We start from the raw sequence: 15,877 nt of genomic DNA, 5'->3' as shown, positions 1-15,877 counted from the left end.
CGACAATTGTCTTCTCTTAGCGGGGAGGCGGTAGATGGTTCAGGGGGGGAGCTCAGATGCCGGCAACGGTCCGTATCACACCACTTGGCGCTTCGTCAGGCCGTACGGCCTGGCGAAGCGCCAAGTGATGTGATACAGACCTTGGCCGGCGTCTAATCAACCCCCCCCCCCCGGACCATCTAGCGCCTCCCCGCTAAGAGAAGACGATCATCGCTATCTACCTGCCAGCCTGGGATGTACACCGGGTGAGTGCTCCGTAATCGTTCTCCATATTTTCATTATTACTACGGTACTTTTGTGAGTGCTCCGTAATCGTTCTCCATATTTTCATTATTACTACGGTACTTTTGTTCGGCATGAGCACCTCCCATTATCCCGGTTTTCAGAGACAGCATGCCCATATAACTCCTATCCAATAATTAAGTTCTCCGTTATCTTTCGCCATATGTTCGAACCCTAAGAGTTTCTTATGTGGCGAATAACGCAGAATTTACAATGCTCGAAATGTAACTGAAACAAGCAAACAATGTGTAAGAATTGCACATAGGTGTGATGAATCTCAAATGTGGAAGCACAAACTCTTACATATTGACTTAGCCAGAACTACTTTCACAGTCACATTTTAGTCAAACAGCAAACATTTCGGCCATGGTCCTTCTCCATTGTTTTTAATTCTGTTATTTATACTGTACCAACATTTTTCACAGTTGTTACAATGGATTCACCAACGCCAGGTGTCCCTTATGGAACAAATTTCCTTATCTGAGGCACACACACACACACACACACACACACAATGACATGAAACCACTAATGTAACAGAGAAGATGCATACCAAACTAACTTGTGATGCGCCATTGTACGGTATTCCATGTAAGATAGGTATATGGCACTAGTGATTGTGAGGCTGCGGCTGCAATGTAATATCCAGTATTTAGAACATATACTTCTGAGGAAAAGGGAACCCAACACTTAAAACAATAATAGAAAGAAGGAATTGCTTGTATGTTTATGCACAACGCAAAATCCTTTTCACATCCGATTATAGGAAACCACCTTGTTACATGTCACTCCTTAAGTGTTTCAACGTTGCTAACATTTTAACACTCACACAAAATATAGTCAGCCAAAGTTCTCTTACATATAAATGTTAATGAAGTAAATTCTTCAATTCAAATAACCATTTGACAGAAACATTTCACACGGGGACTAGAAATGTAGCACGTAAACCCTTTATAGGCCTACACAGAAGTGGAAATACACCCCCTACCTCCATACAGGCACGACATGCAATTCCATTATAGACAGGACACCACCTGAAGGGGTCCACCCCTCGACATCTTATCCCCTATCCAAAGAATAGTTTATAAGATGTCAGTTCACGGGGGGGGGGTCCAAAAATTGGGACCTCCCGTGATCTCGGGCTGGCAATGCAGTGTTCTAAACAAGGAAGACTAGGTCTTCCGTGTTTGTGACCTCACGCCATGTTTATAGGAGGAGGCGTGACGGCTAGTAGGAGGCGTGGCTTGGCATCACTAACACGGAAGCCCCAGGCTTCCGTGTTCAAAATGCTGCGATGCTGGCCTGGAGATTGCAGGGGGTCGCAGCGGCCGGACCCCCTATGATCTGACATCTTATCCCCTATCCTTTGTATGGGAGATAAGATGTCTAGGGGTGGAATACCCCTTTAAGAATAAGGTCAGATGTGCCGTATTTTGCTGCAGCTAATTTTGCTCCCCACTGACTTTAATGGGTAGGAAAAAAACAGCAGCAAATACGCAGCAAAATAAGGCACGGTGACCCTACCCTTGAGGGAACCTGCCAGTTATCACCATCAGGTGCTCCCACTATACAGCACCAAGAACTGACAACTGATTGGAGTAGAAAGCATGGCACTTAGATGGGCCAGTTAATGTTCTCGAGAAAGTTCTTGGTTATGTTGCAGTGAAAGGTTCATTATACAAATCTGTGTCTAGCTTAGAGGCATTACTATATACAGAAAAACTAACGCCCCAAAAAAACTACACATATGCATTGGCAGACTGTACATAGGGTGAAGTGAGGTACGCAACAAAAAGACTGAATGGGAACAGTCTTAATCGTTTCGTAATCAAAGTTGCCGATCTAGTTGATAGGTACCATTCAGCTCTATAACTATATTAATCAACAGATGAAAATGATATATAATAACTTAGGACAGGTAAAAGGTACCCATACCCAGTAAGGAGACGACTTCAACCAAAACACTTAGTTTGTTAGTAAAATTTCAATCGAATCGCTGTTTTAGCGGACAGATGACAGACCATCAACACACAAAATAGAATAAGGAATTTTTATCTGAAAGTCCATGAATGATCTATCTGTGAAAAAAACTCTCGGGAAGATTGTTTATCCTTTGCACTGTGTCATTGATCATGTATGGTCAATAAACAACTGTAATGGCCAACATGGAGTAAAAATTAACAACCTATCGATCAACTGGTGAATGGTCAACTACTTACCTACTGTTCTCAAATGTGCATAGCTATCGTAAGACTGAGTGATGAAAACAAAAGCAGTAATATGAAACACAGTGGTCCCTTAACACACAATAATAACTGGTTTTGGAGCTGCCTTTCATTCCTCCTATGGGCACAGGCACGCAGTGGCGGTGGTTGCCATACAGGGACTCTTACCATTTTTTCCCACAATCACACTGTATGTAGTTGCAACAAATTCTTCCATACTATGTATGCAGTACTATATGGTCCTCGGCATTCACAATGTTTACAGTAAAACCCTAACACAGATTGGCTGCTGGCGAATCGAGAGGTCTGTACAGATGTGCAAATGGCTTAAGTGCTTGGCCTTATAGCCTATGGCTGGATTGCCATGCACCTCATTCAGTAGGATCCCTGAGTCCCACCATTGGATTATCGACTCCTAATGCTCAATGAGATTGTCGATGGTATAAGGCACTGATGCTATATTCAACTTACGATGGCCTATAAGAGGCCATCGTAGCTTGAAATATCACATGTTGGACCAATGGTTGTCAGGGGTTACTGTAATGATCAGAAATCCCATTGAAAAGCAAGAGTGTCTACTTCTCCCCAACCTTTAAAGGTTTTTTGAAAAAAAGATTAGGATTACTGAAGCCATCCCTACAGCCTACATCACAAAGACTTACAGGGACCCCAAGCGTAAGTTCACACAGAACAGATTTATTGTCTTTGCGGTAGATTACAGTACTGTGTAAGTAGGCGAGGTATTACAAATTTTATCCACACGCTGTATATTTTTTTTCCATGTGGAAATTGAACTGCGGTGTGAAGAGGCACATCTGCCTGGGTGAAGTTACTCAAGACTAATGTCTGAGAATACACAAATCTGGGCGTTTTAATTGGTTTGGTAGCCCGAAGCGGTTGTTGCCAGTTCTTCTGGGGTTTTCTTAGATAACTCAGCCATCTGAGCTTGGCATCCGCATTTCACATCATTGTCCTCTGTTTATAAGTACATAATTTCCTCCATATGAGAGACATTAAGCAAAGAAGAGGTTTACAGATTTGGGAGGACCTGAACAAAATGAGTCTTGTAAACTCTTGTAAAGAGTCCTGTAAACTCTTTATGCAGAATTTAACCAGCAATTATATAATGTTTCCAAGAATAGTCCCTTTCTAATCAATGTAGTTCTAGCTTTCTTGTAACAAAATATACCTGATTTTGTAGGGACAGTCCAGCAAACTGGGTCACAATAGTGGTCTATTTATGGTAAATTTTAAAAGGTGGGGAAACTCCATTCACTTCCTTGAGTCGCGAACACGTCAGCACAATTATTGGTCACATGACCAGAAACCGCCATGTAGCCCTAGCCTTATATAAAATGTATGTTTTTTGATACTGAATGTGGCCAAACCCAGGAGAGGTTCTTTAAAGTAAACAAAGGTTATAAGATTAGTAAGTAAAAAGGTAGAGTACTCCAGATTAAAGCATTAAATAGCCTTATTTAAATAATAATGTAAAATACGTAATACATGAAATATGGCATAAACCAAAGCTTTTCTAACCGCTCTGGTATTGAGTGAAAAATAAAATGTTTCTATGTTAAATGGGAACAGTCAGAATCAAAAACTTTTTATAAGCTGTACATCTTGGAAAAACATAAACTTTTCTAACATTCTTAAATAAAAACCATGGCTAATAAAAAAAAGACCACTAGGGCTCCCCATACCAACCAGAACATAATCCTGTCTGGCACCAGCATTATCTTTGTCCTAGCTGAAGCACAGGGAGGGACAAAGTCCAGGAAGTAAAGGCAGGACTAGGACTCCTCTGTGCTCCCTTCCTGTCCTGTCTATCAGGCTCTTGTCTGAAAACAGAGAGGAGGGGTTAAAAGAGCAGCCTGCAGTGATTAAATAAAGATAGCCAGCACAACACAGGAGACTCAGGGAGGAAGTGAATGCATGGTGAGGGCGGGCTTAGTGCTTACTTCTGACACACCCCTTCCTGAGCAGTGGATGTCAGAATGAGTGAGCAACAGAATGGATAGATTTGTGAGCCAAATACAGAGCTAGAGACATAAAGACATGTAAAGCATCTACATGACCTAGCGAGTAACTAAAATATAAGCATTATTTTTTTTTATGTGATGTGGTACACTTTAAGGGTGGATTCTATAATAGGGGTCTCAGCAATCCAGTCCTACAAATGACACTTCTATAAGCAATTGGTCATTGACTGGTCATGCCAAAGTTGGCAGGTTCAGGAGACCTAATGTCCATGTCTTCTTAATTTTTAGTTATTTACAGGAAAATTCCCACCAGCCTATCTTTATCGTTATACTATATGATTAGTAGTGGTCCGATCTCTCCAATCATGAGAATGAAGGACTGGTATAGTGATGCACCCCCCCCCCCCCCCTTTTGTCAGTCCATGTTTCAGTAATCTGCACAGAAAACCCCTACACTTAAGTGTGGGCCGACTTTACAGCTGGGTCGCCAAAAGTGTCTCTTAGGATTGGTCAGTGTTCGACCACTAAACCATCACTTTAAAAGATGCAAAATCCCCTTTCAGTAACATTGGTCACAAGGGCAGTCATGTCTGAGCACAAATACACACTGACCGTTTACTGCTGGAATTTTTGGATGAACCAAAAGACATCTGTCATAAAAGTCAAGTAGAAGTAATAATTACAACTGGAATCAGACTCAGTTTGAAACTATGACCAACTTATTCTGCTAAAAAATATATATATATAATTCACATTTGTGAAAGTTCACTTGTCAAAGCCAAAAATCCCAATCCTATGACCTTGTGGCCAGTTGAGAAATAAAATAATTTTTTAGAGAGGAAATGGCGCATCAACAGGCAGCCGGAGCCATCCATATATACATATGCCAAGGATTGGGCCAACTACATTATGCAAGACGAAGGTCAATAAAAGCACAAGCTACAAACTTTTGTTACACTTTGTGAGTCTTAAAGAGAACCTGTAGTCAATGTGTGTGAATATATATATATATATATATATATATATAAATCTAGATTTTTTCCCTACCATTTTGTAGCTCTGGGGGCCCTGGTTCCATGCTTTTCTTTTTTTAATTTTGCCCATTTTTGGAACAAAAAATGATTGGTAACTGAGGTTACTGATAGACTTTTTATACCCGTGAATGTAAAAGGGAAGTTTTCAAAGTTCTATAAACTATAAATCAAAATTTTTTTTTTAATGAACAGATGTGTGCCAGCACTGCCATCCAATCTGATCACATCGGTCCAGTATGACCCATCTGGTCTCGTATATACACTCTTTAATGGTTTATTCACACATACAGTATTCTGCGCAGGATTTTTTGCTGCAGATTTCAATGTAAATTGAATGACTGAACACAGCGGGAAAACCTGCGCATCAAATCAGCGCAGAATACTGTACGCGTGAATACACCCTAAGGGTACGTTCACACGACTGGACCCACATTGTATCTTACGCTGCAGATCCGCAGATGAAGGACCGCTGCACGGTGGCTTTACATATGCCTGCTCGGATTGGCAACACACCGATACGAGCAGACACACCGCAATGTGAGAGTCACAGCGCGCATGCGCAGTATACTTGCACATCGCAGCTGCTCTCTGCCCAGCTTATAGAGCAGGGGGAGAGTCCGCGAAGTGTGCGAGTACACCCTCGCACATCGCTTCAGTGTATCTGCTCGTAGCGGTGTATGGCCACTACGAGCAGGCACATTTAAAGCCACCGTGCAGCGGTCCTTCAGCGGCGCATACGCAGCGTAAAATACGCTGTGGGTCCGCTCGTGTGAACGTACCCTAAAAGTGATCCTAGTAAGTAAACCAATGTTTACCAACCAGTGCGTCTCTAGTTGTTTACAAAACTACAACTCCCAGAATGCCCGAAAACCCTGACCTAAACAATCAATACAATAAATTTGCCCAATAATCTGCTCACGGCAGGAAATGGCAGTTTTTCCCAACCGGTGTGCCTCCAGCTGTTGCAAAACTGCAACTCCCAGCATGCCCGGACAGCCTTTGGCTGTCCGGGCATGCTGGGAGTTGTAGTTTTGCAACAGCTGGAGGCACACTGGTTAGGAAACAGTGCTCTTTGGGGATTTTCATGAAAAACGGATGGGAAGAATCATGTATTGGTGGTAAGCTAATAATACAAACTAAAGGATGCACACGCTAATGCAGCCCTAAGATAACATCACCCGTCACATAAGAGCCTGAGAAAGCGGCCTCTCTTGTTCTGAGGAATGCGTCCCACATGCAGATAATTTAATATACAGAACAAAGTTCAAATAACCATCGCTGTTCCATTTAATAAAAATGATGGTATATTTCCGCATTCACAAGGCTACAGGATACAGCCATAAATACTGTATTTCTGCCGCCTCTAAACCTTTCATTGCTTATGCAGCGTAGGCCCGGGTTGCATAAAACCCTTTGATGCCTGGGAAGCAAATGGCCATATGGCACCCAATGGGGACAAAATGCATGCCAAAGCTAATGAAACGCGTTTGGCTATACAGGTGTTTGTTTAATTGAATGGGGGGGGGGGGGGGGGGATCAGCATCAATACCGAACCCAGCCTGTGGCCAAGAGTGGCACTGTGTCTGGCATAGAAACACAGCCGCACTCACCTGGTGGTGGTGGCACTGTTGACAACGATACTTAAAGGTCAACGATCCGTGCCTTGCATTTTTTCGGCACATGCAAATGACCAGCTTGGTGCATGGTGACGTCCGCCATCTTCCTAGTAACGCCTCCTCCCCTGTGCTGAGATTCTGCAGAGTGGAGCTCCTTTCTGCAGCAGAGAATGCTCAGCACAAGGGAGGAGGCGTTCATTGGAAGATGCCAGCCGGATGTCACCATGCACAGGCAACGTAGGAATGCCCAGAGTGCCGAGCAGGTCATTTTCACGTACCAAAGAACTGGGATTACAGCAGAATGGAAACACAAAGCTAGGATCGTTAAGTATCATTGTCATCAGCGTCACCCACACTACAGGTCTGTACAGGTTAGTGCAGGTGTTACTGATAAAAAATTCCCTTTAAGGGTCTATTCACACGTACAGTACCCTGCGCAGGATTTTATGCTGCAGATTTCAATGTAAACTAAATGACTGAACACAGCTTCAAATCCAGCGCATCAAATATGCACCGGATACTGTACGTGTGAATAGACCCTAAAGGGTACCTATCATATCCAACATAAAAAAAGGAAAAAATAAAAAGTTGTTATTCAGTACCTAATCCTAATCATGTACATATAATTTTCATTTGTCTAGCACCTATATTTCTCTCACAAATACCTTCTATTTGTTGCTCACTTGGTTTGTCATGCTGTGCTTTGGAGGGGGCAAGTCCCTCGCTCTCCATGACTCTTCTTCCTCCCTGAGTCTGCTGTGCTGTTCTGGGTCTCTTTATCCAATCACTGCAGGCTGCTCTGTAACCCCCTCCTCTCTGTTTTCATGCTGCAGTCTTATAGGACAGGAGTGAGCACAGAAGAGTGCTAGTCCCACTCATACTTCCTGAACTTTGTCCCAGCCTGTTAGGACAGGATTATGTACTGGTGTATGGTAAGGGGACCTACTGTAGTGGTGCTTTTTTCTTTTTAAATAAGACTATAAAAAGGAGCTAACATTTTCTTATAAAGTATATTAGAAAAGTTAATGTTTTTCCAAAATGTACAACACATAAAAAAAATTTGAATCCAAGCAAAATTTTCTTAGTGTGAACAGGGCCTAAACACTTGATGAAACCAAAAGCATGAAGGATACATATGTCACATCATAAAAGGGGATCTAAAAGAGAAAACTACTCTGATACATATTGTGGGGTGCAGTGATATAGTAGATAATTCTGGTCCTGCCCAAAACTAACAAATTATTGGGTGAAGGTTAGAGAGGTGATCGAAAAAATAACAAAAAAAAGAAACACCACAAGATCCAGCTTTCTTTCTTCTACAACATAATGATATACCATTAGCTAGATATAAGAACTCCCTTTTGAGTATACTAATACAGACTGCCAGGAATTGTATCCCGGCACTATGGAGACAGGAAAAGATCCCATCTATGGCCTTATGGTTACGTAAGGTTAATGATTTGAGATACTTGGAGAACTTAAGATCAGCCCGTCAAGATACCTGTTCAGAATTTTTTGCAACTTGGTCCCCATGGGTTCAGTTTCAGGAATCAAAAAAGTTTAAGGAATTGTCTTTAGAAGGACCTAAAAGAAGAGGAAGAGGAGGAGGGAAGAAGAAGAGAGGGAAGGGAGAGGGGAAGGAAAGAATAGGAAAGGGGAGAAGGGGAAAAAAAGAAAAGGGGATGAGAAAAGAGGAGAGATATAAGCGGCTTTTTGGGGTGAGTAAGGGTTTAGAAAGGGGGAGGGGGGGTTTTGATGATGGATAGCTATAAGATGGGTAGTTACGTATATTCAATGATTTGAATTAATTTAAGTGAAAAGATTACTCACGCACCTCTCTTTGTTTATGCTGCCAGAAGTGTTATATGGCGGCATAGCAAGAGAGAAGTATGCTATTGGTTACTTTTTATTTTTTTCTTATTGTTTATTTTTTATTTCTATATATAATAAGCTTCTATTGAAGTGATGTAACTACTGTGTTGTGTGTTATGTTAGTGTATAAAAGTAAAATAAATAAAGAATTAAAAAAAAAAAATATATATATATATATATATATAGTAGATAATTCTGGAAGAGAAAATACATTTCACAATTCAATAGGAAACATTTATCAAAGTCGGTGCCCTGATGTTATACACAGGTTTAGATGTGAAGTTGGAGTGTACAGTGGTCCCTCAAGTTACAATATTAATTGGTTCTGGGACGACCATTGTATGTTGAAACCATTGTATGTTGAGACCAGAACTCTATGGAAACCTGGTAATTGGTTCTGAAGCCCCAAAATGTCATCCAAATATAGGAAAAAGTGAGAATTAAAGAAAAATAAGTAGATAACTAATATAGATAAAGCAAATCCTTACATATAAAAGTAAGAAAGATCTGCTGGGAGCTGTAATCACTGTCTATGTCAGTGTTTCCCAACCGGGGTGCCTCCACATGTTGCAAAGCTACAACTCCCAGCATGCCCGGACAGCCTTCGGCTGTCCGGGCATGCTGGAAGTTGTAGTTTTGCAACAGCTGGAGGCACCCTCTTGGGAAACACTGGTCTATGTAGAGGACAGGAGCTTCTTCAGGGTCCTGTACAGAACACGCAATGTCCTAAAAAAGGAAAATGGAGCTGCCCTCAGCTGGTGTCCAAAGGAGCAGCCAACCCTGGTACAGGTAAAGAGTACAGAACATGTAATATCTCTCTGTACTGTAGGGGGCGCTACCAGACACCAGTCAGTGCATGCACTTCAGTAATACAGGGGTTTTACCAGTGAAATATCCATTCTGATTGGTCGGTTCTTCCAGTCATTGACACGTTTCACAGATTCCATAGCATTGTATGTCGAATCTGGTTTCAAGTTACAATGGTCCAGAAACGACCATTGTATGTTGAAAATATTGTATGCTGAGGCCATTGTAAGTTGAGGGATCACTTGTACGTGCACCAAACGTATTAAATGGTGCAGGGTATAAATATGGGGCTAGTACACATTTTTGTGACATTTTACTTCAAAACCCCCTTTGAATGACTCCTCTGGGGAATCTTTGTAGCTAAATCATTTCAGTCAAAATCACTTCAGCAAAAATTTGCACACTTTTTGCTCAAGTGTGACAAATCTGCAACGAACTTATACCAAAAAGCAGTGTAAAAAGCTGGATAAAAGTCTTCCAAGGAGCTTGATAGTATGGTATGAGAGTCATGGCTCGCACCCCCCACACATCCTGGTAGGTCATACAAAGTACATTACTCAGCAGGTGGTGAACAAGAGAAAGCATCTCCCAGTGTGAGAATGACATGATGAAAAAGTCATTCATATATAATGAAAAAACAAACATGTGTATCACTGAGGATAGCAATGTGTTCTGTACGGTGGATGACAACTAAGGTCCCAGAGCAGTATGCAGGCTACAGAACAGCCTCGGGTACATGGCATTTGGTCGAGCACGGCACAACTTTTTTCCAGCTGTATTTGTATGGAAATTTTATGAAAAGGGAGGCACGGTCAGACTGTGTTCACAGATTCAGGTTATTGACTGCAATTATTATGCAAAGCCAGGAATGGATTCCAAAAGAGAAAAAAAAACTTTGACAATACACCGTATATACTGTATAAGCCGACCCGAATACAAGCCGTGGCCTCTAATTTCACCCAAAAAACCTGTGGGGAAAAAAAAAAAACCAAACAAACAAAAAAAAAAAAAAAAACACACACACATATTGACTCGAGTATAAGCCCCCCTGTCATCATCCATCCCCTGTCATCATCCACTGCCACAAACAGCCATCCCCCATCATCATCCACTGCCAAAAACACCCAGTACCCCTGTCATAATCCATTCCCGTCATCATTCCCCTCTCTTATCGTCTATTCACCTCCCCAGTTTTAGCTCTTGGCAGGACTTTTCCTGTTGTCTAGCAGCCAGGGGGCGTCCCTATCCCAGCATCACTAGGTCTCTGCAGACGGTCCCTGCAGCATCCCTACCCTGGATGAGTCCGGGCTGGCCCGGAGCGGTGAAGGGGGCATCCCGGTGAAGATATATAGCCCAGTACAATTCCCCCCCCCGGGGTGCCTGAACTGATTTCACTACAAATTTTTTTTTCACTTGATATAAGCAGACTGGGCATTTTCAGCACACACAAAAAAGTGCTGAAAAATTTGGCTTATACTCGAGTATATACGGTATTACCTTCTTATGTCTCCTGCAGATATCCTGGGTTCGAGAATAGTAAAGGTTTACTCTGTGTGATCTCCACAGTATGCACTTATGGATAAAGTGAGGAAAGCCATTTCTATTGGCTCCCATGCAGTGAACGAAGGACGACAGAGAGACCTGGTTGTGGACATGCACATTGCTGCAAACTCTGATCACCAGGGGGCGCAATACTATGTAACTAAGCATCATAACTCTTAACTACATACTTTTTTTCCCCCACCATAATGATCTAGATGATCTAGTTCACATGTTCAGGTTCTTAATGGAAATGATTGGACACAAAACCAGGAATAGAGAGGAGATCTTTCCTTTATATCTATCCTCCATTGATCTGTCCTTGGCTTTGTATTTGATAACTGCAGTTAAAAACCTGGCTGTGTGAACGCACCCTTAACCACGAGAACCAAAAGAACTCGATGACTGATTTAAAGCGCCAATAAAACTATAAAGAATCACTTTATCAAGACTTACAAAGAGTTCAAGGATTAGGATACGGAGTTTACTCCAGATAACAGCACAGAATAGGCTCCTATTTGCATTCACATTTAACTGTATATTTGCCGTTTTGTAAAACTGGATGAGGTCAACTAGTGTGTATTATAATAATTAACCATTGCACTTTATGGGCAGGGACCCTGTCATACAACATGCTATAGTCTCTATAGCAGTGTTTCCCAACAGGTTGCCTCTAGGTGTGGCAAAACTACAACTCCCAGCATGCCCGGACAGCCGAAGGCTGTCCGGGCATGTTGGGATTTGTAGTTTTTCCACAGCTGGAGGCACCTTGGTTGGGAAACACCGCACTATAGTGCCCTTTCTGGTTCTGAAAGTTACATCCATCATTGGCTAAAATTAATGGGCCATTATATGAATGTACGACGACAGTCATATTGTAGAAATGTCATGTATTGAGTCAACCATTAACGTCAATTCATTCTCAGGTCTTTTTTCACGTGCAGAAAATTCCATTCCTACGAATTATCTTTGATCGAAAAGCTCAAATAAAGACATCAGCAAATATTTTACTTCATTTTTCTGCTGCGCGCGGTGATTTATCCTTATTTCATTTTTTTTTTCATTCCGAGATGAACTAAAGATAAACGGCGAAGGAAAGCAGAAGCTGAAACTAGTAAAAATAAATAAAAATTAAAAAATTAACTAAAAACTTAAACTAAGATGAACTAAAGCGGAAGCCGATGCTAGTTTGCTATTCTGTATCTATTTGGTTTTAAAAATAAATAAAATAAATTAACTAAACAAACTAAGATGAACTAAAGCAGAAGCAGAAGCTAGTTTGCTACTATGTAGCAATTTGATTTAAAAAATCAATCAATCAATCAATAAATACATTAAAGGGGTACCCTGGTGGAAAAATGTTTTTTATTTTATTTTTTTAAATCAACTTGTGCCAGAAAGTTAAACAGATTTGTAAATGACTTCTATTAAAAAATCTTAATCCTTCCAGTACTTATTAGCTGCTGAATACTACAGAGGAAATGATTTTCTTTTTGGAACACAGAGCTCTCTGCTGACATCACGAGCACAGTGCTCTCTGCTGACAACTCTGTCCAGATTAGGAGAAAATCCCCATAGCAAACATACGCTGCTCTGGACAGTTCCTAAAATGGACAGAGGTGTCAGCAGAGAGCACTGTGCTCGTGACGTCAGCAGAGAGCTCTGTGTTCCAAAAAGAAAAGAATTTCCTCTGTAGTATTCAGTAGCTAATAAGTACTGGAAGGATTAAGATTTTTTTTTTTTTTAATAGAAGTCATTTACAAATCTGTTTAACTTTCTGGCACCAGTTGATTAAAAAAAAAAAAAAAAAAAAAGTTTTCCAGCGGAGTACCCCTTTAACTAAACATATACTAAGATGAACTAAAGCAGAAGCTGAAGTTAGTTTGTTATACTGTATCTATTTGGTTTAAAAATAAAATAAACATAAACAAAGATGAACTAAAGCAGAAGCTAGTTTGCTACTTTGTATCTATTTGGTTTCCCAAAAATAAATAAATAAATGAATAAATAAACAAACGTATAACTCCCCCCCCCCTTTCATTAACATTAGCTGAGATGAAACACCATTCAAGAATAGCAGTCACATGACCTGCGTTGCGGCCAAAGTTTTTTTTTTAAAACACGGTCGTCAATGGGAAACGCACATGTATACGGTTCCATACGGGAAACCGTATACGGTTTTTACTTTACACATGCGCATTTGCATCCTAAAGTCCCCACCCAAGACCCCTCCCATTAAAAATGGACAACATTTTCAAAAACGTATGTTTTTTTAAAAAAAATAGGAACGGATGGAACTGTATGCATTTTTTTTTTAAACAGTACTACGGTTTAAAAACGCAAACGGTTTACTTTTTCCCATACTGTTCCCTCCGTTTTTTTTGCCATACGGTTTTCTTTAGAAAAACGGATTGAAAACAGTATGGCAAAAACGTGATGTGAACCCAGCCTTATCAGGGACCGACAGAGGTGTCGGCACAGGAGTGATAGGTTTAGTGAGGCAAATATATGGATTTACGAAATTTTATTTCCCAATGGGGGAAAACAGCAAAAAATGTACGACCGATACGTAACAGAAACAATGGAAATGGCTGTGGAGTTAAAAAAAAAAGTACATTTCAGAGCAGAAAAATTCTGCAGTGTGTGAACGAGTAGTCTGCAAAATTTCCTCCCTGCACAGAGGTAGAAAGAACCCCTTTAATGGTTTTCTGGTACATTCTTTAAGGTGTTGTTTCCTGACCAGTGTGCCTCCAGCTGTTGCAAAACTAGAACTCCGGGCATGCTGGGTGTTGTAGTTTTGCAACAGCTGGAGACACACTGGCTGGGAAACACTGCCCGAATAAAAGTTGTAGTTTCGCAACAGCTGGTGGGGGACCACTGCTATAAGGTAATTGATGAGTGCCAGACATTGAAAGAACCCCTTGAGTGCTCATTCACACAAGCAGATTAACTGCGGAATTTCTGCAGCATAATGGCTGCAGAAAATTCGGGGTGGATTTTGCTACCATTGACTTCAATGGGTCAGCAGAAAATCCGCAATAGAGACAGAATTTGCAGATTTTTCTTTGGACTCATTGAAGTCAATGGTAGCAAACTCTGCATGCTGCGGAAATTCTGCAGGTAATCCGGTACATTCGTTAAGGCAGTGTTTCCCAACCAGTGTGCCTCCAGTTGTTGCAAAACTCCAACTCGTCGAAAGAACCCCTTTAACTTGTATTCAGGCACATCCTTTAAGGTGTTGTTTCCCAACCAGTGTGCCTCCAGCTGTTGCAAAACTACAGCTCCCAGCATACCCGGAGAGCCTTCAGCTGTCCGGGCATGCTGGAAGTTGTAGTTTTGTAACAGCTGGAGACACACTGGTTGGGAAACAGCGCCTTAAATAATGCGCCCGAATAAAAAAAAAATTAGTTTCACAACAGCTGGAGGCACAAGAGTTGGGGACCACTGCCAGTTTTGCCCCCATTTTATCAGCGAGTGAAAAAGCAGCCCTTTAACTTTAAAGATGTAGAAAGAACCCCTTTAACTTGTATTCAGGTACATACTTTAAGGTGCTGTTTCCCAACTAGTGTGTCTCCAGCTGTTGCAAAACATCAACTCGTAGAAAGAACCCCTTTAACTTGTATTCAGGCACATTCTTTAAGGCGCTGTTTCCCAACCAGCGTGCCTCCAGCTGTTGTAGAACTACAACTTGTAGAAAGAACCCCTTTAACTTGTATTCAGGTACATTCTTTAAGGCATTGTTTCCCAACCAGTGTGCCTCCAACTGTTGCAAAACTACAACTGTAGTTTTGCAACAGCTGGAGACACACTGGTTGGGAAACACTGCCTTAAAGAATGCGCCCGAATAACAAAACGTAGTTTCACAACAGCTGGAGGCACAATGGTTGGGGACCACTGCTAATTTTTCCCTCATTTTATCAGCGAGTAAAAAAGCAGCACAATCCCTTTTATGGGTACATACCTGAAGTGCAGCATATTCGCAGAGCATTTGCCGCAGACTCTTTGGATTACATAGGAAGCAATGCTTCTCCTCCTGTATGGTAGATGGTTTAAATGCTTTATTGTGCCATCACGTCCTATTTGAATCTCCCAGGCTTTAGGGGGTGTCTTGTGATGCCCCTGTCTATAGATCCGGCAGGGTTGTGTGCTGGTGCACTGATGGCGAGCAGCATAGTGCAGGAGGCAGGGGGAAGAGGGTATTACCGAGCAATGGGTTTATAGATACAAATGAGTCCAAAAGGCACGAGAGATGGCCACCGGGGTAAAGTTCCATCCGCCCTCCGAGTGTCAGGTTGTTCATCTACAGAAGGGCAGGGACATGTTTATCTATTGTACGTCTGTAGCCTGGTAACCTCTCAGTAAATTGGTGGTTGTCAATCACAGGTGTATAATGCAAATAACCTGTTCCCCATATGGGCAGATCCCCCTATAGCGTACAAGAGGAGACCCAGCGCCCCTTCCCCTACACATGTCTATGTTCTCCGTCTGTCCCCACCCTCCTAACTCAATAAATGAACATG

The 15,877-nt window shown here is 41.6% G+C and overlaps 1 protein-coding gene across 3 annotated transcripts in view; it reads right to left on the bottom strand.

The window, feature by feature from the left end:
• MGAT3 (beta-1,4-mannosyl-glycoprotein 4-beta-N-acetylglucosaminyltransferase) overlaps window positions 1–15,877 on the bottom strand; it is a 93,894-nt gene that overhangs the window by 8,019 nt on the left and 69,998 nt on the right. Inside the window, exon 1 of one of the 3 annotated variants that reach the window (XM_056523902.1) lies at window positions 15,319–15,337. The exons of the other annotated variants lie outside the window; for them this stretch is intronic. Coding sequence (XP_056379877.1) covers window positions 15,319–15,332 — 14 coding nt within the window. The 5' untranslated portion in view covers window positions 15,333–15,337. Of the gene's footprint in view, window positions 1–15,318; window positions 15,338–15,877 lie in introns of those variants that run through there. 3 annotated transcript variants of the gene reach the window in all.

This window comes from Hyla sarda, chromosome 6, assembly GCF_029499605.1.
Source record: "Hyla sarda isolate aHylSar1 chromosome 6, aHylSar1.hap1, whole genome shotgun sequence".
Classification (NCBI taxonomy): Eukaryota; Metazoa; Chordata; class Amphibia; order Anura; family Hylidae; genus Hyla; species Hyla sarda.
This window is presented reverse-complemented; position numbering and strand designations above follow the sequence as displayed.